The sequence below is a fragment of the Colias philodice genome, chromosome 10 (assembly GCF_061535455.1).
Source record: "Colias philodice isolate Cphi_HAF_F1 chromosome 10, ilColPhil1 Martin Lab GWU primary, whole genome shotgun sequence".
NCBI classification, from domain to species: domain Eukaryota; kingdom Metazoa; phylum Arthropoda; class Insecta; order Lepidoptera; family Pieridae; genus Colias; species Colias philodice.
Window position 1 is genome coordinate 3,613,771 of NC_143095.1, and position 26,524 is coordinate 3,640,294.

The 26,524-nt window shown below is 33.0% G+C and overlaps 2 protein-coding genes across 3 annotated transcripts in view; both read left to right on the forward strand.

Annotated features, from left to right (window-relative positions):
• The first annotated feature begins 93 nt into the window (after nucleotides 1–93).
• Nucleotides 94–11,313, forward strand: tna (Zinc finger MIZ domain-containing protein tonalli). 2 transcript variants are annotated; one of them, XM_089699761.1, is made up of 11 exons: nucleotides 94–470; nucleotides 901–1,049; nucleotides 5,305–5,434; nucleotides 5,519–6,311; nucleotides 6,403–6,535; nucleotides 6,618–6,828; nucleotides 6,910–7,250; nucleotides 7,358–7,505; nucleotides 7,619–7,954; nucleotides 8,078–8,278; nucleotides 8,385–11,313. In XM_089699761.1, the coding sequence occupies exons 3-11, from the start codon at nucleotides 5,336–5,338 to the stop codon at nucleotides 8,544–8,546; spliced, it is 2,424 nt and encodes an 807-aa protein (XP_089555887.1). In that variant the 5' UTR covers nucleotides 94–470; nucleotides 901–1,049; nucleotides 5,305–5,335; the 3' UTR covers nucleotides 8,547–11,313. The 2 variants fall into 2 exon arrangements, with proteins under 2 accessions (XP_089555887.1, XP_089555886.1); XM_089699760.1 differs by having other exon boundaries at nucleotides 5,308–5,434.
• Nucleotides 11,314–13,866: 2,553 nt separating this feature from the next.
• btsz (bitesize) overlaps nucleotides 13,867–26,524 on the forward strand; it is a 66,662-nt gene continuing 54,004 nt past the window's right edge. Inside the window, exon 1 of the mRNA XM_089699783.1 lies at nucleotides 13,867–14,151. The gene's annotated coding sequence lies outside the window, so the exon portion shown is untranslated. The remainder of the gene's footprint in view (nucleotides 14,152–26,524) is intronic.

Below are 26,524 nucleotides of genomic sequence, written 5' to 3' on the forward strand. Positions count from 1 at the left end.
ACTGGCGGGGGACGAGGGGGTGCGCCACTTTATCGCACCGAGCCGGCAACGTCGCGCGGGGTGGGATCCCCCCGCGGCGCAACCTCTCACTCACCGTCGCCGGCTTGCCAGCCAGTGTTACCTTTGACGGTCGAACGTGTGGTTGTCTGATGCCAGTGACGTCGACGTCGGCGCTCGTGCAACACGTCTATGATGTTTCGATGAATTTTGTTGGACTCGTGGATTAATGATAATAATTTATTTATTATCATTCAAACCTGGAACACAGTGACAAACGGTGACCTTACCTTGGATTTGGATTTTTTGGAGTATTTGTGAAGTGACATAAAAAATATTTAAACATAAACAGTGCAGTGAACCAAAGAATTATAAGTGACATAGTTTTGGATTTGGCCTGTTGAAATTTTTTGGAGTGATAGTTATTCCTAAAATTGGAAAACAAACAAACGGAACAGTGGGATTTTCTTAAGGTGTGTTTACGAAAAAATTTCAGAAGACTATTGAAAAACATGTATACCATAATTCATGGAAAATGGATTATAAATCGATTAGATATGCACAGCTACGAAACGAAAAAATGCAGTATTTGTAATAATGCCACAATTTTAAAATTATATTTTTCAATGTAACTAAAAATCCACATATGAAAAAAAACTTGTATTTTTTCTATAATTCGTATAAATAAAGTAAATATTTATCATCAAAAAAAATACGTATTAAAAACAGTGGCATTATAGCAGTTTGTTGACGTTGCAATTATTTATCTGTGCAAAAATACCTTCAAAGGATGACACAAGCCGAGTGACCTGCAACTCGCAAGTGAAATCGCTTTTAGGAAAAATATCATCCTTGACAAGTTGTGACTACCTCGGAGATACATAGAGCTGCGTCATGTTTCAGGAGGCGTTTTGAAACGACAGGACGGCGAATTCTGCTAATACGGCTGGATACGCGGGACACAACATTAGCTATCAGGGAGCTGTCGCTCCCGATACTGGAAAACATAACTCTTACCAAGAAACAATAGGATACAGAGTAAACACGCAAAGGTAAGTACAGTACACTTATAATTATGCAAAATTTAAAAAAACTTTCTAAATATTTTTCCAATATTATGGTCTTTACTCCATTGCTTTAACCAATAATTTCTTATCAAATGATAATTAAACATTTATGTTAATAAGTACATTATAAAGTTAAATGCGTCAAATTTCATTAAATCACGTTTATTTACTTTGAATAATAACAAAAACCGAACATTAAAACAGAGTGTGATGTATCATTTAAAATATTTAATTTTTTAACCGAACCCCTCAATAAACTTACGATTTGATTTTCGTTATACATAAAAAACGTAAATAAAAAACGTAAATAATAATAAAACGAAAAAAAAATCTAGTAAATGTTTCGATTACTTATTAAAAAACTTCAAAATAATCGAAAAAAAAAGTGCATCTACAGTTTAATTTTCAAAAATATTATTTTATGTAATAAAAATAATAGAACAGGCCAAACAAATGTATTTTAATTATAAATCAATTTGAACATAAATCACAAATATTCATCTATTAAAATCGCATGGCGCGCATCACTGCAATTATAATGAAAGAATGAAATGTGCTCTTCCATTCACACGCACAAACGCTTTCGGCGCCCTCTACGCACACTAATGCCTTAGAGCACTCACACAATCGAAATACTACCTACACATTGACACAAGCACTCACACAGGCCAGCGCTGGGAATGCAAGCGGTGACTGCACTTTAGTTTACAATAAACACAAACAAGCAATACGTTAAAGACTTCGGAACAATAGTTGAAACTATCTCAAAAAAATCAATAATCACGTCACAAGAATTTAAAAGCTATAGGAATTAAATATGTTTTATATTATCGTAATAGTGATATAAAAAATATTTAAAACTTCATCATGCTAAAGGTTAAATAAAAAAAACTTGAGCAGGTGCTAAGTCTGGGCACTCTATTGCTTTGTTTGTAATCACCTTTACAAACATGAAACAACATATTGTTAATCGTTACTTCGCTCATTCAAAAACCAATACGTTATTAATAATATTAACATGGGGCTGCCAACGAGATTGTGAAAACGAACACAGGAAGTCACTTTACTTTGAAAGACTGTCGTAGTAACGGTAACTAAATTAAATATCATATGGGATAAAAATAATAATGTCTATCTACAACTAATTTCTATAAAAATTAAAGTATACGTACATAAAAACTTAAATCTTGAAAGACATTTTTTTTAAGTTTATTGAATTATATCAAATAAGTTACCGCTAATCGAGTCGTGGGAAAAAATGTTGACTTTCAACGGGCATGTTCGTGGGGGCGTATCCCGGGTAATGTTGTCTACATGAATCCCACCACGTGCCCATTAGAGCCAAACGGAAGTTAAAAATGAGGTTTTACTTATACAAAATATGTATATTTTGTTTCGTTATCGACACTGTTATTTTTATTGTTAATATTTTTTTATTAACTTAAGTTTCTTATCGCAAATACAAGCGCAGAAATGTTGTTAGTATCAGAGGTTTCATAATAAAAACCCATATTGACGTGAACGGGCCCATTTACCCTAAGCAGGCGACCACGCGAACCGACCCTTCTCGCTTATTGTGTCGCATTCACCCTAGAACGGTCGCCTCCATTTATAACCCCCGGAATTCGCTCCTTGAACATGATTCATTCTCTCACAGTTCAGGGCGTCAATTGACGTAAATGAGATAAAATCGACGTAAATTAAAACCCTGCTTAACAATCTTAAACAAATAATGCGGGAAATATAATAATTGATTTAAAAAAAAATGCTTGATATAGGTATACAACACATTTTGAATATTTTATTACATGAAAATCATGTTTTGTACAGTATTTTGCGTAAGGTTTAAAAATATATGTATTCAATATTCGTGTGTTCAGTTTTACACCAGTTACATCATCATCGATCGATTGCCTACATTTAAATGATTGTGTTACGCGTTAGCAATGTGCACACAAGCTATGTATAATGTGAAGTGGTATAATATAAAGACGAGGGTGACCAACTGTCATCAAAATGCAGGGGCTTAATACCACGTATTCGTGTGGATATTATGAATCAATTTCAATAAAAGACTTCATTGGACTAAGAAAAAAAAACTAATGGTCAAAAAATGACACTACAAAACAAATAAATCACTAATGGCATGATAAAATAAAGAATTTCATAAATAAAAGATTAATTGTACCAAAATATTCATCTCAAAAATCGATTCCACACGTGATTATAATCACTGCCAATTAGCTAAGAATTCACGTCTGCGCAACTATCTAAAATTAACTGCAGCCTATGTATCAAAATACGTACACGTTACTCGCACATCTCTCAATAGTATGCCAAACACCTTCCAGCTTCTCGAAATAGCCATATAGTCATCATATTGATTTATCTAAATCTCCCGTTTTGTGTAACGTGATATAATCTACAATATTCTACGGATAAACCTTTTAAAATTTTGTATTGAAACAAAAGGTCTACCTCACCAGACACATAGGTACCTACATACAAAAAAGATTAGGATTATAAAGGAGAATTCTTAGAATTACTTTTAAAATATGCCTGCGTCCACCGCTTGCATAGACCCAAATATTTTAAATATAACGTAAGTGATTATTCGGATGTGGTACAACTTGTAGAAAAAGTACGCCAGGATACAGAAATGTTTATTTTTTTGGTGGCACACATTATGGTCGGCAACAAAAAGGTTCAGACAAACTATAAAAAGATATAAAAGACGGGCACGGTTTACCTAAGGGTCCTTGTAAATCATTTGCAGTATCGATGAAAGGAACGTGACGAGTTAAGCATTGTATTAGTTATATCGTAGGATTTGTTTCGTTTAAAAATATTTACTAGAAACAGAATAACATCGACAAATAGATGACCAAAACAGAATATTTATCATAATATACAGGGTGTCCCACTGTTGGTATACTAAGCTCAAAGGAGGTTATAGTTTTGCATACGCTGAGTACGTAAAAAATAATTAAAAAATTCCAGACGCATTTTTTTTTCAAATAGATGAATTCTTAAAACTCTATGTGTACACCCATAACAAGCGAGTCACCCAACTTTGCCACCAGCACGTGAGCTATCGTTTAAAATTATGTTTTCATAGATAAAATGCTCATATTAGAGAAGCGGTATATGCCGGCTGCGCGAAGCTAGAGAAGAAAACATGGATATTCAGGAAAAATTTAGCAAAAAATTTTGGACGTAATTTTTTTTTTAAGTATTTTTTACGTGATCAGTGTATGCAAAACTACAAGTTCCTTCGCGCTTAGTATACCAATAGCGGGACACCCTGTATATCTGATAACATCGAAGATTACTATCAATTTGAAATTAAATAATTTTACAACAAACATAACTTTACGATATCAATAACTTTATGCAACATATTAGCTGCAAAAAAATGTGTACTCTAAGTCATTGTTTAACGTATATACAAATAACAATAAGTAACTCGTGTGCGTGTTTATTGGGCTTTTGTCGAATGGAGTTATTAGAAAGGGCTCGGGAATTCGCCCCAAAAGGAGTTCACATGAGTCTGTCTCCCACTCCGGCGCCATACAAAAAATCAAACATCCCGAGAGAAACACAGGGGTAACAACGCGTCCATATTGATTTTTTGTCTCATTGTTCACGAAATAATAAAATCATACAGCGTTTTAAAAAAACGCGTACGTTCATGAAATTTGGGTTGAATATTGAAGACTGTGTTTATTAATAATAATCGACGCGTTAACGTGTGGAATGTAAAATGTTAGACTTCGCAAGGCCACTTGCAATAGAATAGAAACTACTCATATTATCGTGAGTGAACTGTGAATCAAAATTAAAACTTCAAATCAAGAATAATCCAGACTATTAATACAAACTCAGAATAAAATATGTTTGATATAAAATCTCATTAATTGTATCCAAAATACAAATATAATAATAAAATATGACGTTATCAGAAGCTTAATAAAACGATAATCACACATGAAACCGCACTTATTTCAGAACTAATATCCGCTATAGCACATAAATAAGCAATTCAAAATGAATACTTATTACCCAATTTGTTAACACTTGTATATGTTTTCGTGATATCTGATAAAAAAATGAATAAAGACTTTATTGCAAGTGCAACATAAAAAATGCCTCTGCACTATATTGTCATTTTATATCATTAGTAGTTAGATCCCTAGCGATTTTTCGCTACCTACAGGTATTATAATTTCTACCTTTTTAGCAGCTATGGGTGCCACGGCGGTTCGGGCGCGATGAGCGGCGGGGGCGAGAACGCGCAGTTCGGCGCCACCGCCGCGATGGTTGCCGCGGCCACTACGGCTGCGATGCAGGACTCACAGCCATTCTCGCAGGTAAACAAATTGTCTCAGTTATCTTCTGAAAGAAAATTAATAAAAAATGATTATTTCTTATAATAAACGTTTCTATTATTACAGATGCAAAGCAACATGGCTATGGGAAATCCTCAATATAGTGCGATGAATGGTTACGGTCAGCAGCGTAGCCATAATCCCGCAATGACTGGGATGGGTATGGGCAATAATGGAGGCATGAACGGCATGAATGGAATGAACGGGATGAATGGCATGACAAGTATGACTGGGATGGGGCAAATGGGCAATGCTTCAATGAACGGAATAAATCCTATGGCCCAGATGGCCAATATGGGAATGCATGCCAATATTATGTCGTCGCAAATGGGACCCGGTCAAATGGGCGGATCAACGAAGATGGGTCCTGGATATCAGAGGAGGCATGCTCCATACCCAACGGGCACTATGCTGATGGGCTCAAGAAAGAGTCAATATATGGGAGGTCAACCCGGATTCGGTCCTGGGCAGTACCCCTCTGGCTATGGTGGTCGGCCTGGATTTCAAGGACAATACCCTCCGCAACAACCGTTAGGTCCAAGCGGAAACTTTGGACCGACTATGCGAGGAAACATGAGACAGTCAACGCCGCCTTATTCTAACCAGGGACAGTATTTTAATGGCGGTGTCCCAAATCATTTTCCTCAACATCAAACGAATTCCGCACAATATGGCGGGCAATACAGTGGTCAATTTGCGCAAGAGGTGGCCATGCGAACGAATAGTTACCAGCACAGTCCTGTGCCTGGTAATCCAACACCGCCTCTTACTCCAGCCAGTAGTATGCCACCATATATAAGTCCGAATGCTGATGTTAAACCTCATTTTAATGAGCTCAAGCCACCGATTGGTATGCAAAGTAAGTTATTACAAGACTATATATATATAAAAGTATGTAGTTTTGGTATTCATAAGAATATGATTTTAATGATTTTTTATATCTATTTCAGATGATGAGCTTCGATTAACATTCCCTGTAAGAGATGGTATTATATTACCACCATTTAGGTTAGAACATAATTTGGCAGTTAGCAACCACGTTTTTCAATTAAAACCTACAGTCCACTCAACGTTAATATGGAGGTAAATAAATAATTTTGAAAAGTTAATATTTAAACAATAAGTTAAAATAAAGAAGTGGCTAATATGTTTATATATTTTTTAGATCCGATCTTGAACTCCAATTAAAATGTTTCCACCATGAAGATCGGCAGATGAATACTAATTGGCCTGCAAGCGTCCAGGTTTCAGTAAATGCTACTCCGTTGATAATAGACAGAGGAGAAAACAAAACGTCGCATAAACCATTGTACCTGAAAGAAGTGTGCCAGCCTGGCAGAAACACAATACAGATAACGGTCTCGGCATGTTGCTGTGTAAGTATACCTTACCAATTTAATACAATTTTATCGCAACTAAAATAAGGAACAAATTCTCACTGCCAATTTTTTTTACAGTCACACTTATTTGTGCTACAATTAGTACATCGACCTAGCGTAAGAAGTGTATTACAAGGATTGTTAAGGAAGCGATTATTAACAGCAGATCATTGCATTGCCAAAATTAAAATGAACTTCAATCAAACATCTTCTAGTGGGAATAATAATACAAACACTCCTAATGAAAGAGACAGTATCGAACAAACAGCATTAAAAGTTTCACTGAAATGTCCTATAACTTTTAAGAAAATAACATTACCTGCTCGAGGTCATGAATGCAAACATATACAGTGCTTTGACTTGGAATCTTACCTACAACTAAACTGTGAAAGAGGTTCTTGGAGATGTCCAGTTTGCAAGTAAGTAAAATAATTTATTACTTATCTGAGTTCAAAAGTATTTGTGAATAATAGAACCTCTTCAAAATATGTACACATTTTTTATAATATCTAATAATTGTTTACAGTAAACCAGCTCAATTGGAAGGATTAGAGGTAGATCAATATATGTGGGGCATCCTAAATACATTAAATAGCTCCGACGTAGACGAAGTAACTATTGACAGTGGAGCAAATTGGAAAGCAGCAAAAATATCAACAAACACTGGCATAAAGGTAAGATTTCATATTTTTTCAATCAGTTACAGAAAAACAAACAATTTCAATGCCATTAGAGTAATAGTATTTTGCTTCATTTTCATTATATAATTTTAATTTGTAAATTGCAGCAAGAAGATGATAGCAACGACAGCAGTGGGAAACGGGGGAAAGCGGTATCGCCTGGTTCAATGAACATGCCTACAATGAACAATTGGGATATGAATCAAGCTATGTCGCCGTATCTCCCTCCAGATATGAACACGATAGCAAGTGGATCTATGATCTCATCCTATCAAGGAAACCAGAATAGAACATCTAGTTCCAACAGTCAAAACTATGACTTCGGCATGAACAATGGCCCTGGAAGCAATGAATACGCAGGCAATGGGCCCTTGTCGCACCTTAATGAAAGCGTCAATTCTTTAGACCCCCTAAACGCAATGGAAAAAAGTTTAAATGAACAGGTTTGTTGAGTTTTCTATATTAATCATTGAAATTTGAAATATTATAAAAAAAATGAGAAAACGTTTCAAACCATCATGTTTCATTTTATTTCTTGATAATGATTACTATTCTTAATATTTTAGATGCCTCATACGCCACACACACCTCATACGCCTGGGTCAGCTCACACTCCTGGAGGAGGTGGCGCTCATACACCTGGCTCCAGTCACACGCCAGGTCCACCTTCTGTTGGACATCATTCTTTGAACGACGTTGATATTCCTGCCGACTTAAATTTTGACCCTGCCGCAGTAATTGACGGCGAGGGGACTGATAACTTAAACGTAAGTTTCTGTCATTGATCGTATTCGTTGTAATCGTTTATAAACATATATTTACTAAATTTTACATCCGAAATAAAAATATATCAATAAAAAATTTACTTTGCAGTTGCTACCGGAAACAAGTGTTGATCCAATGGAATTGCTTTCATACTTGGATGCCCCTGCTCTTGGTGAGCTTCTAGCGACGCCACCTTCATCATCATCGTCAGCGGGCTCGCACCCACCACGCGCTCCCTCATCTGATGACTTATTAGCGCTCTTTGAATGAGTGACAAGGATGTTTCTAGGCCCTTAGAAATGAAGATTAAACACCCATCAGGCCTATTCTGAAATAGGCTGGGATTCAATCTTTCGTCGAATCTAGCGGCCTAGTTTGACGCCTATTTAGCTCCCGTGTAGGAGCTCGACATTGTGATATTAGATTTTAGTTTCTTCTCCACGAGCGTCGACGTCGAATTTCGCAAGACGTCTATAGGTGTTTCTGACATAGCAAAGCTAATAGAATCTCCCACTTAAATGGACGTGCTACGATTATCTAGCATAATGCGACATTCGACGTTGTCTAGAGCATCTTGTTGAAACAATGATGTTGGAGAAAAATTTATAGTTATAATGTATAGATAAGGTCTGAGGTGTGGCAAAGGCCTCACCGGCCATAGACACTGCGGTGTTGTGTATGTATAGTTCCTCGCGCCACCGCGACAACCGTGGCGCACCTGAGCTCTAAATATTCTAAAGAATAGAATAAACTAATTAAATTAATTCATCCTCTTGTTCAATATAATGCTATAATTAGATATTTTGAGTCTAATTGTGTATAGTTTACCAACTGTAAATAGCGAGATATTTTATTTTATTTTCCTAGTTCTTTCAATAGTCAAGAGACCGTAATGCAATATGTAAATATAGCTATGTAGTCATTATGTTGCGGGGCTCGCGAGTGGCAGTATGAATTTTATAGTTCCTAAAACTAAATATATGCAAAAGAACTATAATGTTCATGCCCCAAAAATAAAAATATTCCTTAAAGTTTTCATATTTCTGCATTTTTTAATATAAGACATGCTAGGATTTGTGGGTATGTAGCTACTCGCTTATTGGGTGATATATTCTAAATGAGTTGTTTGAAATCAGTATATAGTGACAACAAGTTGCTAAACTATATTGTAAATGTGAGTGCAAAAACACTGTTAAATTATTTTGCGTTATGTGAATTGAAGAATGATAGAAATATATTTTAATTTCTATGTTAAAAGAGTAATGAACTGTATTATTTGTAAATATGATTTAGGTAAGAATATTATATGATCTAGTTATATATTTAGAACATGGCAGATACTTATATGACGGCCAGTTTAGTGTAGTAAAACTAAATTAAAACAATCAATCTACACATGGTTTTACATGTACAGAACACCACTATATTCAAAGTTGCATCAAAGCATTCAGAGTACAGATTGTAGTGAAAAAGGAAAGACCATAATACTTATTATTAATTTTTAACATAACTATACAAATATTTTTAACTATAATATTTTCATATTTCTTTTTATACATTCTTGATTGAAAATTTTAAATGTTAACAATAAATCGGCATTTCAAAAACTTTACATAATAAATTTAATGACTTATTAAAAACAAAAATTTTAGGGTGCTAATCTATATAAAATGTTTTTGTAATTGATGTTGTTTTATGGATAGTTGCTTCATTATTATTCAATACATACTGATCCTTGCAACAACTTTTAAAAATAAATTTATATTTCTAACTGATAATCTGTACTCTGACATGCATTTACTATGTCAGAAATAATGCAATTTAAATAATAATTTAGTAGAAATTTTATCATCACATAGTGCTCATCTATAATAATTATGATTTACCTACAAATTTAATTCGTGATGTGAAAAACAAAAGCAATAAATATTAATAAATCAATAGATACAGAATATTTAATGACTACTTTGTTTTGTTATAAAAATGTTACTTCAAAAAATAGGTTTATGAATTGTTACTTTGAGATCAAACTGATGAGCATTAAGTTGACTAAATATTACTAGTTTCACCTATTTTCAAATGTTTGGTTGTATTTCACAGACTAAGCGCGCCATATTTTCCTCATTCTTTCAAGTAATCCCTTTACACTGTTATAGCTAATTTCTTAAAGAAATATTTCTTTTCTTTTATCATAAAATTAATATCTATAATTAAAAGAAATTTAATTAATTCATATCTTTGTGCAGTATCATAAAAGTCTTAGATTCTTATAAAATTCTGTCTATTTTCTAATTCAATTGTAAAATATGGTGATTTGCGCATCTTCAATACATGCTAGTTATATGGGCGCCTCTTTAGATTTAGTCATCTTTTACGAAAACAATAAATTAGCATTACTTGAAAGCTGTGGTCAATCACACGGATATATTTGCTAAAAACAGTTTTGAAATTCATTACATTACAACATATAAAGCAAAATGTGTAATTGATCACTGCTACGGAAATAAATTTATATACTTTTAAGGGACCTTCAATTCCAGTTAGCTAGTTCTATTTATTGTAGTTAATATTGCTGTTGGATGGATCATCATAGTGATTTTTGAATGACCAAATAGTACTTTTTTATACTGTTACCTGTTTTAGGTAAAATTAATGTTTGTATTAAATTGAAAATATCATAAAAATGTAGAGCATATCACATTGAACAGAAGACAAGAATCATATTGTATGATCCATCCAATTGAGTAAATTATTACAATATATATTTTGTTGAATAATATAATGAACTGCTGTGGACTAAGTAGATTTGACGAATGTAAAAACAGCATTTGAAAATAAGTGAAAAGTTATTCTAATATGTAATATGCAACCCATGACCTATAATTCAAAAGCCAAATTGTATTGTAGTTAAAATCCTGATCTTATTGTGAATACTAGAAATCTGGTACCCCACTGAAATTCATTTCTAAATATGTAAAATTGAAAAAAATACATAACATTTTTATGTTATTAAAAATAAAATGAATCTTAAAAATTATTATATTTTTTCATTTAAGTAACATAAACCTTTTTCTTCAGAAAATTTATTATTAAGTAATTGTTATTAATAGTTGGTGGAAGACTTAAAATTAATTGCAGTTCATGAGAATTAAATTGCACATTGTACTATTTGCCTCAACACCTTTGAATATGCAAATACAAAATAATAAATAAGCCACCTACATAATTCTACTTCTTCTATAGAATGTAATAAACCAAACAAAGTTAAGAATTTCTTTAAAAATATTTTGAAAAGTATAACTTACCTTTACCATATCGTTGTTATATTCTTCATAATTTGTATCTTCTCATCTTTTAAATACTTAATTGTATAGAGCATATATTGATAACTTGTTGACTTGGTCGGGGGATGGTCTTCATGAAAATGTTTCAAGTATAATAAATTAGTATTAAACTATTAAGTTTTGACTACAGGTCTAACTACATTACAAAGCATAGGTAGATACTTTAAAGATATATCTTCCAGACAAATTAAGTAATTATGAAGGTACCTACAAAAATCAAATTTTAAACAATATAAATTTTCAATTAATTTTACTCAGATATATTATCTATATATTACCTATGTGATTCGATGATCGATAATACGACACTAAGCAATGGTGTACTTACTGTTTTACCTTTGTTTATATTAACCGTAATAACCAGTATACTTTTATAAAATACATTATTAAATATGTAGTAACTACGACCTATGTAACTTCTGCTACTTACAGCGAACTATTCTAATATGAATTACTTATAACAATTAATGATAAATCCATTAATTAACAATTCTCACAGTTATCTTTTAGCAAACTTTGCAAGCCGAACTTTGTAGAATGTAAATTGTAAACTGAACTCCAAGGAATATACTACTCTCTACGAGCTGAACTCTGAAAGCGACAAGCAGTAAGCACAGGCGACAAGCGGCAAGCGCTCAAAAGCTCATAAATTAAATTTATTCAGTTTATTAGTCAAAAAAATACAAATTTCACTCGAGTATTCGATTATTCAATATTTGAATTTTGAACAGAACTCTTGCTCTTGTCAGTCAGTGTTGTCAGTTGACGATTGACCATAACTAATAGTGCTGCCATTTTTATAATTTCAATAGAAAATGCTGTTAAAATAAAGTCGAGTAATTTATTTTGAATAGTGATATCAGAAAAAAAAATCGTTTCGTGGCATTAAATCAAAGACGTATATGTACTATTAACAAGACGGTGCTCCAAAAAACCTTTTTTTTTGACGAAAATAGTATGTATTCCTATGCTCAGGGTTACTTCTTCCATACTTAAGCCGCCTGTCCATCTGCAAGAAAACTTCCGCAAGAAAAATGAACCGACAGTCTGTCTGACAGCAGCTTGCAAGTCTAATTCCGCGTTTCCACCTGCAAGTTCTTGCAGATGGAAACGCGGTCGAAGCGGAAGCTAAGCAAGCGGTCCGAGCGAAAGGTCTCCCAAAGATAAATAGTCCTTGTCTAACGTTTTCAGTTTTGACAACTCAACCAATCATTGATGTTTGTAGAAATGGTATTTAGAGTGACCACGAATTTTGTTTGACCTATAGCAATCTTATAAATTAATTAAGGATAAAAATAATATGTATTCAATTGCGCAAAACCCTCAAGAACGTAAGAGATAATGCTATATTACGATAGAAATTGCATAAAACTATGCTATTCAGCAATGTATGATAATTATAATAGCTAACGGTCATTACAATAATTTTACAGTAACATAATATACGCAAACTATGTTTTATTTTATTTTTACATACATTAAATTATATTATTAGCATATCATTAATCTTACATACTATCAGGACATAACATTTGGTACCTACATGCTCGTTTTTCAAGCAATTTATGCAATGAGCTTAATTTGCTTGGCCATGATCACCTCATTAGAAGTAGAGAATAATTTGAGGATGCGACGCTCACACTCGGACTGGTTTAAATTCGGCGCAGAATTGCGCCTTAGTACCCTAAATCATTCGTAGTGCACAGCATAGTTAGTAGTTTAACGTCTTTGCATTAAATTCACGGGCTAACGACAATATATAATAATTATTTATGATTATTTACATACTACATAATATCTTCTATAATATAAAAATGAATCGCAAAATGTGTTGGTAAGCGCATAACTCGAGAACGGGTGGACCGATTTCGATAATTCTTTTTTTATTATATTCCTTGAAGTACCAGGATGGTTCTTATGTAGAGAAAACTTAAATATGTACCACGGGCGAAGCCGGGGCGGACCGCTATTTGATATACTTAATAGAACATGCACATTTAATTATTCTTTTTGAAAGCAAGAACGGAGATTTCGACGATTGTAAAATTTTTAATCTTTCTACCACGCATTGAATAATCGCCCAACGCCCCATATAAAATAATAATTTATATTAAGAAACATAGATAGAGCTCAAGATAGAGCTAGAAATTAATAATATTCTTATGTGGCAATACTGATATTTGACGCAGTCAGTTCAAGTAGACATTTGACAAGCATAGACATAGGATAAATGACAGAACAGTCGACAAGTCATTGGGATCGGGACGAGACAGGTATTGCCAGACCCGTCTTACCGGTTTTGCGACACAAAACGATCGAACGAACGTCTTTTTTACTTGAAAAGATAAACGAACAGAGTATAGTAGTACATATAGTTTTAAAAGTATTAAAAAGTGCATCTATTTCTAAGAAACTAGACTCTATTCCGATATATCCATATCGATACGCAGTTGTTTTAATAAATAGGTATAAAATCTCTAGTGTGTGATGAACCTTCACTTCAGCCTGGAATTGGATTAAAAACTTTTACTGTAAGTACAAAATTATTTAATGTTTAGATATTTTTAATTTATTTTCCATAAATATAAAATGAGTTAAAACATCTAGGTCCCTATATAAAGTTATACTAGGTACTATCTAACATAATAGAACCTACGTTTCGCATAGGTACGAAGGTAGGTTTTCAGAATTTTGTAAGTATTATTAAAATACCTACGTACCTATGTTATGTTATTAAATAGTTTCAAAATTATGACTGAACTTTGCTCTTGGGAACTTTGTAGCACTCAATCACTTAGGTATCTTTCATGTTAAGTATCTTTTATTTTTTAAATTCTTTGTAGGTTTTGCCGTTTTCACTATTATACAAATTATTGATAAACAACCAGTTTGTGAATACTTACCTTCTTGTTGTCATATTGTTTTTCGTAAAATAATTATAGAGACTAGAGAGTAGCTAGGTAGATTTTTGTATGCAGTATCCAGGGATACTGTATACATGATAGGTACCTATTTGTTAATGGAGATATAGGTAGGTACGTAGGTTTTGCTTTCTATACGAAATAGGTAGATATGCTTTGTTACCTCAATGTATAGGTATGTACCTACTTATGTATGAATAAAAAAAACTCGTAAAGTAAAAGTTTGTAAAGAAATTCTGGAAAACAAAGTTCAAATGTAAACTTTTTTATGACGTAGGTACCTACCTATTCACTTAACGACTATAAAATTAAAACCTATGGGATACCTAGGTAGGTACCTGTCTCTTGCATTTCACTGTTTAAGGATTAAGCGTAATTAACGATTCCAAACCCAGTTTAAACGAACTAGAATTACCTATTTAGTAAATTACTATAGGTACGCCTTTGTCTTGTAATCTTTAATGTTATCATTCGGTAACGACGTCTTATTCGACCAATCAACTTAAAACGGTTGTAAAGGCTTATCGAAACTAAATTTGGCCGTCATTTAACCGTTACAAAGGATAACGTCGCCTTAGCCTTATATCGGATAGTAATAATACATGGCTGATGGGAAGAACGTACAGTTCCATGAATCATTCATGATGACGCATAAAAATAATGGAAATAATGAATTTATGGCACGTTTCTTTATATCTACCTTTGTATTAAATAAGAACGTAGGTAGGTATACCTAGAGAAAAATTTGCACTCGTATCGGTATCGGTGCTTATTCAACAAAATATTTCATTAGATATAAATCGAGACAATGAAAAACATAGCTGTTTATATGTATTATGTACATCCTGAATCGTACGTAAATCCTGCGTCGATTTAAAGCTCGACTACGTTTGAGATAAGGTTAAAGGTACGACGCTAGCTAGGTATGTAATCTAACGCTTATATGAGGCATCTGCATCACTTTCGTATTTCGTAAGAAAAACTAAGGTAACTTATGCAGTAGGTACCTATGCAAAAAAAATTAATAATTAACTATTTTTTGTGAAAGTGTAATGTTAAAATCCATATTACATATTATTTTCATTTAAAAGGTTTAAGTTTTTATCTGATGCAAACTGTATTTGAAATTTTATATAGCACGTATATTTTATATAGCAACTCGTCCTGGTTCCATCCGTGTTGACCCTGATGAAAAATATAGCTATGTCAGCCGAGAATAATGTAGCTTTTTTTAATTCCAGCTTAGCGTTTAACTAAAGAAACAATCTGAAGTTTTAATACAATTTCGCAACATTTCACCATGTAGAGTCAGGTTTCTAATCCTTCATCACGATCAGCAATTTTACTGTTATTTCGTTATCTTTGAAATATTGCATATTTTAATAAATTTAAAATATCTGCTCTTCATTTTATACATGGTCTTTAAGATGGCATAAAACTTACTACCCAACAAGATTCTAAGACCTAATCATATAGGTACCTATTTAATTGAACCGACATAGTGCAAAACTTTCACAAGTTATAGCGTTATATTTAATGAGTTTATTAACTAGCTATAAACCACAACATCGGCCGCATTTAGTTAAGATTTAATCTCCTTTGACTGATCGAATGAAAATTGTTTCGACATCAAAACATTTCACTAATTTGCGAGTGTCTCTATAATTTATTGGGAAACGGTACATACGGTTAATTAATATTTTTCAGCTTTTAAGTATTATGTAAATCGAATGCTTAGTTTACCTGCTAAATAACTTACAACGTTTTTGTAAATATTGCGTGTAGTCTTGTTATTTTTCGCACCTTTTTATCATCATCCATTTCGACGTATTTTTAAATAGAGCTTCGAACTGTAAATAAAAAATAATTGTTTAGTTAGAAGCCTATCGTGATAGTTTAACTTTAACAGTGAAAGCGTTCATCCGTTTAAGAGCCGCGATGTCACAGATAAACTCATATGTAAGTCGATATTGTTGAATTGATTACACGAAACATAGATTTGCTTTTAATTAACCGCGCAAAAGACCACATTATACAAAAAATGTCTGATACATCTCCATATAGAACCGTTACTAATAGCAACGCGCATATTAACGACATTATTTTGGGTTGATTGAACTATCCAGTTTTAGCTTGCATATTTTAAAATTAACTAGAGAGTTTTGTTAATAATGTTGATATTCGAACTCTCAACTTTAGTAAACTTAAATTGTTGACAAAAATATTAAAGGGAAAGCAGTGAAATTGTGAGCAAAATCTCGTTGCGTAGACGATGTGATGGTAAAACTGCGGCAAAGTTTTCCTCGTTGCAATAATATTGATCGTACAAATTGATCTAATCAACATACTTGTTATAACCACTGCTCTATGATAATAACAATCTGTCTTCGGATAGCTTCAGACCCGTTGGACATAAATCTATGAAGAGTAGGCAATACATTTTATATACTTGTCAGGATGATTCCTCACCTTCTACCGTTAGTTTTTAATCACGTTACTAAGGATAGTAAACACTACATAACATGAACACCTCTAACACTAAACAACATGAACTGAGCAGTTATCATTGCACCTTAGAGCATAAAGGTCAAAAAAAATTGCAGCCCACATCTATTTAAGTACCAAATGTAAGCTTTTATTTAACATTCTGATATAGGCTACTCGCATTTAAAAGCTCCCGTACATGTTCCACAATTTACTCACACACTTTTTTTACTATAGCAACTAAAACTAGTATAAATCCTTTTCCAAACTACGATCTATCTCTATGAAAAATCATATCAAAAAAATAGAAAGATGTATTTTGCTCTATGGTAGAGTTTATAGGAAAAAAAAACGTTTGTCATAAATTTATTTCACACGTTACACCGGAAACAAAACATAGCTAGACGAAATAAACCTCATAAGCTTAAATATAAAAGTCTGTAGAAGGCTCGGTAGGCGCATTATGTATGCAGCATAGCACATGAACGGCGCAGGACATTGCTCTCGGCCGCCCTCCCTCGCCGCACATACCTGCTATCTGCAACGAAAGTGGTATTAATATTGTTTTTGTTCAATCTTCGGACGATAGTAAAAACTACGTTAATTCTTTTATTGTACTTTCTTTTATATAACTAGTAAATTCAACATAGATTACACATTTATTCAAGCATCTCTACTTTCAATATTATTTTCATGTTCTTGGTAAAAAATAGACCTATTAGGTCACATGTGTATTGTGTACGAAGAGAAATTCAGTATCGTCATATTGGTTCCAGTGTTCAATTTCGTGTCTAGTATTGTGGCTAGCGACTGTGAAAGTAATTCTAATAACATGCAAATATGATTCCATTATGATTGTGTCGGATTTTATATGGTAGGTATTCATATTGTGAACCTTAACATTGCGTCGCTATAGAGCATTTTCAAAATAAAGCCGTTCGTAATTCTAAAAATAAGCATTATCAGAAATGTTAATTGTGATGGTATGGTTCATTAAACTTCTTATAATGTTAACCTTCAAACAAATTAACTTCAGTGCAATGTGTACTGATCTAATCTTACTAATTATGACAGAATATAATATTTAAATCCAAAGCACTAACTAAATAATATTGTTTTTAATAATTGTAAAATAGATATCAGCAATAACGCTACGCAAACGCAATTTTTAATATTTTTACTCGTCAGAAACTATTCTATGTGTTCATATAATATAAGCTTCCCAACTAAAATAGAGGCCTCTATTTTAGTGAACACAAACAGATGGAACGTATTTGGAAAGTAAGTAGAAGGTTAAAGGTGATTTGATTGAACCTAATTCCTTACCAACTTCAGTTGCATCTTATTTGAGCTACTTGGAAAGATTTTATAAAAGTCACAGATAGGGTCTAGTTGTGGAGCAGGATACGTGTTATAAATAAAGTCTCTTGTGGCTCGAACTTGCACAAAAAGTGTGAGTTCCTTATCAACTGCATCACAAACGGTAGAATCGAGAATGTTCCCCATTTGGAATCATGCTTTAGAAGTAAAGCTTTTTATGAACTACCTGATATTCTAGCTTTTTCTGGACTAACAAAAATTCTCGTGTCACAGTGTCTGTAATGAAAATCTGAAAAGGCTTGTGTGACTTTTAATATTTGTTTAGTTGGCTAGTTCAGAGGTTGTAATGAAATATGCTTTCTATTTCATTTCGCTTTGTAATTAAAGTTTTTGGCAGAACGTTTGCTAGGTCAGGTTTTTTTTCTCATGAATAGTATGTTAATATTTGTATAATGATTAATAACATATCTCGGTACAAAACAGTGCCATTCGAAATGGCATGTTGTCCTGAATACACGGTGAGACTTACTTCCTCACGTACGTTTAACGGTTTTAATATTTTGTATCTGATTGACCTTCATCGAAAAATATTAAATGTCTACTACTCGATCTAGCATAAATATAATACATATTATAAAAACAAGTACCTACACGGCTTTATAATGAGTTTTTCATACATTTGTTACAGTTTGTATTACTTTTGTTTTTATCAAACCAAATAGACACCTGGCTTTTTTATTTAAAAAAGTCGTCTTATAAATTATAACGTTTAATTTATTATTATATTACACATATTTATAACATTAAAAATTATAACCTTGTCCAAAACATATTTTCCCTAGCTTTTTACATTGAGGATCACCTTGTGACTTTATGAACAAATATTTTTTTTAAATATTATGTTTACATTCTACAAGTTTATTAAAAAATAACATGACCATCATTATAATAGTGAGTTTTTAATATATACGTTTAATGAATGGGTAATACGCGTTTTCATAGTACGATTTATGACATATCTTCACTCGTCAGCATGCAGTAGGTATCTGTTTATCTGTCTTTGGATATCGACTGGTCTGCCCCCCTAGTCAAGTGGCTTTCTGTTAGCGTAGCGTTCAATAGAATAGACTACGAATGTATGAGATTGACGTAAGCTGTAGTTAAACGTATCTACAGCTTACGTCAATCTCATACATTCGTAGTCTATTCTATTGAACGCTACGCTAACAGAAAGCCACTTGACTAGGGGGGCAGTTCCGTTATTTCTACAAATCGGTACGCATACTAGCTTTAGTTGCACCAAGCTTATCGGTCACAGAAATATACTCTTTCCGTTTATTCTATGACAGGTTAGTTTTCTCCAACAACCACTGGTTTCTTATAACCTTTTGAGATTACATTTGGAAATGTTACTAAAATACCTGAACACCAGTTTTGCGCTTGTTAAGTTGCATTGTTGCGTCGACCTCTTTTTTATTCCTCGAATACTAGTACATATATAGTATATGTTGTTTTTGTATGCAATTTTTTCTGATATCGATAAGTATATTAATGTCCACTTTGTTTTGATTATGATACATGATTAAAGCATAAGATAAAAATCGATGTTAAAAACGTATTTCCTTTATTCATTTATATCAGATGTATCATATAATATTTACTCTATACTCTATTTTATACACATTTTACCTAATTCGTTGAATGTCATACTGTTCATAACGACCTAAAGCGTTGGTTCAATTGGTAGCGTATTTTTTAATCAACAAACCGACTTGCAAGCTCGTAAATTTTAATCTGTCTTTATTTGACTTTACTAGTTTGTAAAGCTGTTTTATGATACTAAATTCAGAATAAAGTGAATGTACCTAGATCAAGACATGTAATATTAATACAGCTTGACTTTATAAAACATATACAGGGTGTCCCAAAAAGTAGTGATGAACGGAAGCTGGGAGGTAGAGGACCTAGAGGGCTATCCGAATCACCCCCATGTATGTTATGCGATTTTTCGTATTTTCGGAGTTATGACATTTTTTTCAATTTTTCATCTGTCGCTGAGTACGATGAGATTTTTATTTATGGTGACGGGAATTATTGCGCTAGATGCTTGGTTTTTTTTGTGTGCTAAGCTGAAAGATAGGCCAATTCAGTATGGTAACATTTACTATCGTTAGATCTTTGAATGGAATAAAAAAAAGAATTAAATGCCAAGTAAGATACAATTACCCAGTATGTTCACCACTTCAAGGGCCCGTAAAAAAATAAAATCACATAAAAAAAGTTTTCCGTTTGGCTTTTAAAAACTTGCTCTATTTATCAGGTAGCTACCCTGAAAATTTCATTTTATTATTCAGAAGGCTTCAATCGAAAAATTGAAATCGAAATGTGGTAAGTGCAAAAATTGTATTAACATGATGATTAATAAAAACAAATTAAAACCAATAACAAGGTGTTTAATTACCAGAAATTTTTAAAATAGCCCCGCTGTTGGTCAATGCAAGTGCGACATCACCGTAAAAAGTTGTCTTTTAAATGTCTGAATGCTCCTTTATCATTTTTAATGGTTTCTTCTGCTACTATGAATTTTCGGGTTATTTCTTCCAAATTGAGGCAGTCTCTCATCTTTGTAGTGTCCCCATGGAAAAAAATCAATACGGTTTATGTCCGAGGAACGTGGAGGCCAGGCTAAAGTGCAAGATACCCTGAAAGATGGATTGGTCGTTGCAGCCTGCGCATGCGCCGGTGACACCTGCATTAAAGCCTGGCCTCCATGGTCCCTCGACCTAAACCCCATTGATTTGTTTCAATAGGGATACTAAAAAGACCTCGGCTACTTGAGAGAATGCCACAATTTGGACGAAATAACCCGGAAATTCATAGTAACAGAAGAAACCATTAAAAATGATAAAAGGGCATTCAGACATTTCAAAGATAACTTTTTACGGTGATGTCGCACTTGCATTGAGCAACAGCGGGGTTATTTTAAAAATTTCTGGTAATTAAACACCTTTTTATTGGTTTTAATGATCATCGTGTTGATTAAATTTTTGCACTTACCACATTTAGGTTTCAATTTTTCGATTGAAGCCTTCTGAATAATAAAATGAAATTTTCAAGGTAGCTACCTGATTGATAGAGCAAGTTTTTAAAAGCCAAACGGAAAACTTTTTTTATTGTATTTTATTTTTTTATGGGCCCTTGAAGTGGTGAACATACTGGGTAATTTCATCTTTCTTGGCATTTAATTCTTTTTTTTATTCCATTCAAAGATCTAACGATAGTAAATGTTACCATACTGAATTGGCCTATCTTTCAGATTAGCATACAAAAAAAAATCAAGCATCTAGCGCAATAATTCACGTTACCACAAATAAAAATCTCGTCGTACTCAGCGATAGATAAAAAATTGAAAAAAATGTCATAACTCCGAAAATACAAAAAATCGCATAACATACATGGGGGTGATTCGGATAGCTCTCTAGGTCCTCTACCTCCTAGCTTCCGTCCATCACTACTTTTTGGGACACCCTGTATATATAGGACCAGACGGCAGACACTATTTATAACCCAATAAGGAAGACTATCAATAAAATTAGCAGCTAATTGGTGGGTATTTATTAATTACAATTGGCATATAACTTTAAAGGATGCGATTGATTTTAATGATGAGATGTTATGTGGACAAATAATTATGGACGCACTTATAGAGGAGATGGCGTCATGTAGTTTACCAAGAAGGTACGTTAGTAAATGGGAAAAATATTTTAATCAGGGTATCAAATTATTTAGTGCCTAGATATCCAGGTATTATTTTATTAATGTCGTCTAACGGCAAGGAGACGATTGGAAGAGATATAGAGCTTTCTAGTTTCTCTCAAATATAACTCCTATCACTATAACATCGAATTATCTATGAGAGTGCGGTAGCTAACTACCCTAAGAGATTTGTTCCTCAATTCGGCCTAAGCATGATGGTTACCTTTTCGCTATTCTCCAAACATTAAAATAAAGTACGGATCTACCGTTAGACTTCAATTTCTTATGCTTGAGGATTCATATTTACGTGTCATAAAATCGCATGACTGTAAGAACAATAGATTATTATCATTAGTTAGACATTATATAGAAAGTAACAAAAAATATCGGCTAAAGTAATTTTGTTAAAAGAGAGAAAGCGTATTATTTTTAAGTTTTAAAAGCGTAAAGCTCAACGTCTAGAAGTTTATTTGTAGTGACGAATTTGCAAAACCTTGTGGATTAAAACAGTGTAGAATATAAATTATAAAAACGCCAATTTATTGACCTCTTAATTGCTGACCTATCAACCCAAATGTCAAATATATGCCCGTATAACTTTATCACAACTTATATTATTTTTATAGACAAGAATTTTAGGTTGGAAAGTTTATCCTAAAAGAATAGTGAAGAAGATGGAACAATACTTTATATGTGGAACAGACATTGCTAAATTACCATAATGTCTATGCGAATATATTATTTAAAGTGAAAATGCTATCTATTGAATAATAAATAAATGTAAATGTACCTACGTTCTCGTTACTGAAATCATAGGGACATACTTAACAAATAATCAATTTATCTTTGATTCATTATAGAATAAAATAATCATAACAATGTTAATGGATGCGGGAAATAATAAAACAATAAATTGGCTTGGAGTCACCACGTCTCTGGCCCGTATCTTATTGTAAATGCCGAGCTATCGTCTAAGATTTGTGGAGCTGCTAGAAATTATAATCCTGCAAGTTATAAATGATCCAAGATTTCATAACTTCCTTCATTGCATAATTTAATTTAAATTAAGTAAGAGAAAGCTTTTACTCGTGAAATACTTTGTGTCATTTGATGGTACGAAGATCAGCGCTAAAAAGCCAAAGTAGAAATATATATATCACAACGCGAACGTAACCAAAAAGAATTCATATAACTGTAAATATACTGCTTGAATGGTATTCTATAAAAATACTAAATTGAAAAAAGACATGGCAATGTCTTAGATAAAATATTTACTGTTATTTATAGCTTTTTATCTTTGTCTAAAAACTAATGAGGAATTTCGAATGTCGCGGGATCTAAGCATCAGGCAAAGTCAATCCAGGTAAGTTATTCGCTTAAAATATAATTCTTATATTTCAAGCAAAGACTAGGTATCCAGACGAATATTCAGAATATATAATGATCTTCAGACAAGGTCAGAGCGGACTAAGTGGAAACCAGATTCTAAATCTCGATGTCGTTTGACGAACTTTGGACGACTCGGAGCGTGAATCAGCAATATTGGCGCCAAACACTTGGGCAATTATATTAATATGCATTGAGGTGATATGATATTCGAATGCTTGACGTGCATTTAAGTGACCCGATCATAATAGCATGGTAGGAACTATAATTAATATTTATTATTCAAACGCCGGCACAGATTCCTTGCCAATACAAATAGTTTGTTCTACCAATAATTATAATCATCACATTAATTCTTATTTCCCGTATTTGTAAAAAGTATTGCACAAAAGATTGCAACGATAAGAGGAAAGTAGAAAAATAGGTCACAAGAATGACATACTTTCCTGTATTCTAGGTTCTAAAATGCAAAGTTAATTAAAGTAAATTTGATTCACAGAAAATCTAAAGGCCATCTCAAATATTTTACTAATGGTTTTTAAACGCGAATTTCTCAAACTGGGTATCACATATACTTATATATAATAAATTTTTATTTTTTATTTTTGTACTCATATCAGATAAATCTCTACGAAATTGTCATAGCATAAACATTTACCTCCCTAATTACATTTACAATTTATTATAAGACGGGAAAACACATTTTTCTTACGAGTTTACATCACAAAATATGTTTTTAACAATATTTAATATTCATCTTGTTTTTATATGATGACTTTATAATGAACTTTAATACCTATTTGCCAGAATCTCAAGTTAATATTACCTACTTGAGATTGCAGCGACAAATTTTTCAAACTGTGTTTTATACAGTCGAGTTACGATTAATTGACAGTTTAAGTTGAATTACATTTGGTGTCGAATTACATTACGTAAGTTTTTCCACAGCCAGATATCTAACGAGCCGTTTACTTAATATTATATAGAAGTTTTTGTTGCTTATAATTATTGAGCTGTGACCTTGTGCATAGAGAGAGGCGAAGTTGATCAAGGTGACAAAATTGAAGACAATGCATGTGGGCAAACTACGTATGCGGTATGCGGTATGGCATGAATGTGCATGGTACTACTTTCGTATCTACAGAAATGATTTATGATACAAGGAATTTGCGAAAATTTTATGGCAGGAGGGACTAGAGTAAGTAGGAACTTTAACATGTTTAAAAAAAAACACAATATGTTTACTACTTAAAACAATTCGAGTTATTTTGTTTTTCTGGTTTCAAATAGTGTCAGAAATGATTAATTATACAAGGAATTTGCGAAAATTTTATGGCAGGAGGGACTAGAGTAGGTAGGAACTTTAATATGTTTAAAATCAACCACAATGTGTTTCCTACTTAACAATTCGAATTATTTCGATTGTCTGGTTTCAGAAACGCCTCTAAATATTTGAAAGAACTTAAAACAGGCAAATTTCAGAAATATTTTTTATTAGCATGAGAAAAATATGACGTATATACGTAAATGTTTTTAAATTACGAACAAGTCTCATTAAATTTTATAACATTTGAAATTAATAGACCGGGAGATACTGACACAAAATTTCGAGTCATTTGTAACAAGGATGGCGGTTCTACAGGGGTCTTAGTACGCAATGACAAAAAGAAAAATGATGGTGTGAACGCTGGTACCGGTGGCTTAGTCGCGTGGGCGTTTGTCGAACTCGTCGGAAAAATAGCGAAAATCAAACGATTTGTAACACAAAAATTTTAGAATTTACCGATAGCCCATAAAAAAGAAGTAGGCGGTACTGTCATGCCATACTTTTCCGGTGTGACTTACAGCCCGCCATACCGACGCAAATGTGTTGATTTAAAAAAAAACAATTCAACCATTTGTACCAGGCTAACTTTTGCACAGGTAACCATCGTCATCTAGCCATTTACGAAAATCACCATACCATACTTTTCGGACGATTCCAAATGGTCGCCATACCGCTGAAAATCTGCAAAAATTTTTTTTTTCGCCAAACTTTTTGTACCAGTATTGCATTTAGATTTTTGGAGAGTATTTGATAAAATGTGACCATTATTATATTTGCCATACTTCTTGTAGGGGGAAAAAGTGCTGCCATACTTCATAAATAAATTTATTATTAATTTATAGAAGTGAAGATTTCTACCACCTAGATCTTTGAAATTTTGTATTTATATTTGTTGAACCTCAAACTTATAGGAAAGATTAATGCCATACTGTTACAAATCGTTCAAAATACGAATAAAATCATACAATAAAAAAAAATCTTATACAAATTCGCCACCTCCCACAGGTATGGCATTATCACACTTCTATTTATAATCATTCAGGAGTTGTTGAAAAAAAAATTTAGGGTGTTACAAATGGTTCGGCGAAAAAAAAAATTTGCAGATTTTCGGCGGTATGGCGACCATTTGGAATCGTCCGAAAAGTATGGCATGGCGATTTTCGTAAATGGCTGCACGACGATGGTTACCTGTGCAAAAGTTAGCCTGGTACAAATGGTTGAATTGTTTTTTTTAAATCAACACATTCGCGTCGGTATGGCGGGCTGTAAGTCACACCGGAAAAGTATGGCATGACACTACCGCCTACTTCTTTTTTATGGGCTATCGGTAAATTCTAAAATTTTTGTGTTACAAATCGTTTGACTTCGCTATTTTTCCGACGAGTTCGACTAACGCCCACGCGACTAAGCCGCCGGTACCAGCGTTCACACCATCGTTTTTCTTTTTGTCATTGCGTACTAAAACCCCTGTAGAACCGCCATCCTGTTACAAATGACTCGAAATTTTCTGTCAGTATCTCCCGGTCTATAAGTGGAGTAGTTTATGTTGTAATGTAGGTAATAGTGAATAATTTGCATCTCTGCAATCGTAAACCTACAGATGATATTCTTGAGTTTCTCGTATAAACTATTATATGAATAATTTTATGTAATCGTTTACTTCCTTTATATAATATTACTTACCCGTTGAACGTCTTTTTCACGAAGTAT

What these genes read in the sequence shown, in the direction of transcription:
- tna (XM_089699761.1), top strand. Translation starts at nt 5,336, where the DNA reads ATGAGCGGCGGGGGCGAGAACGCGCAGTTCGGCGCCACCGCCGCGATG. An exon ending in CGGTCTCGGCATGTTGCTGT is followed by an intron (nt 6,829 to 6,909) that starts GTAAGTATACCT and finishes TTTTTTTTACAG; the next exon opens with TCACACTTATTTGTGCTACA. An exon ending in CAACAAACACTGGCATAAAG is followed by an intron (nt 7,506 to 7,618) that starts GTAAGATTTCAT and finishes TGTAAATTGCAG; the next exon opens with CAAGAAGATGATAGCAACGA.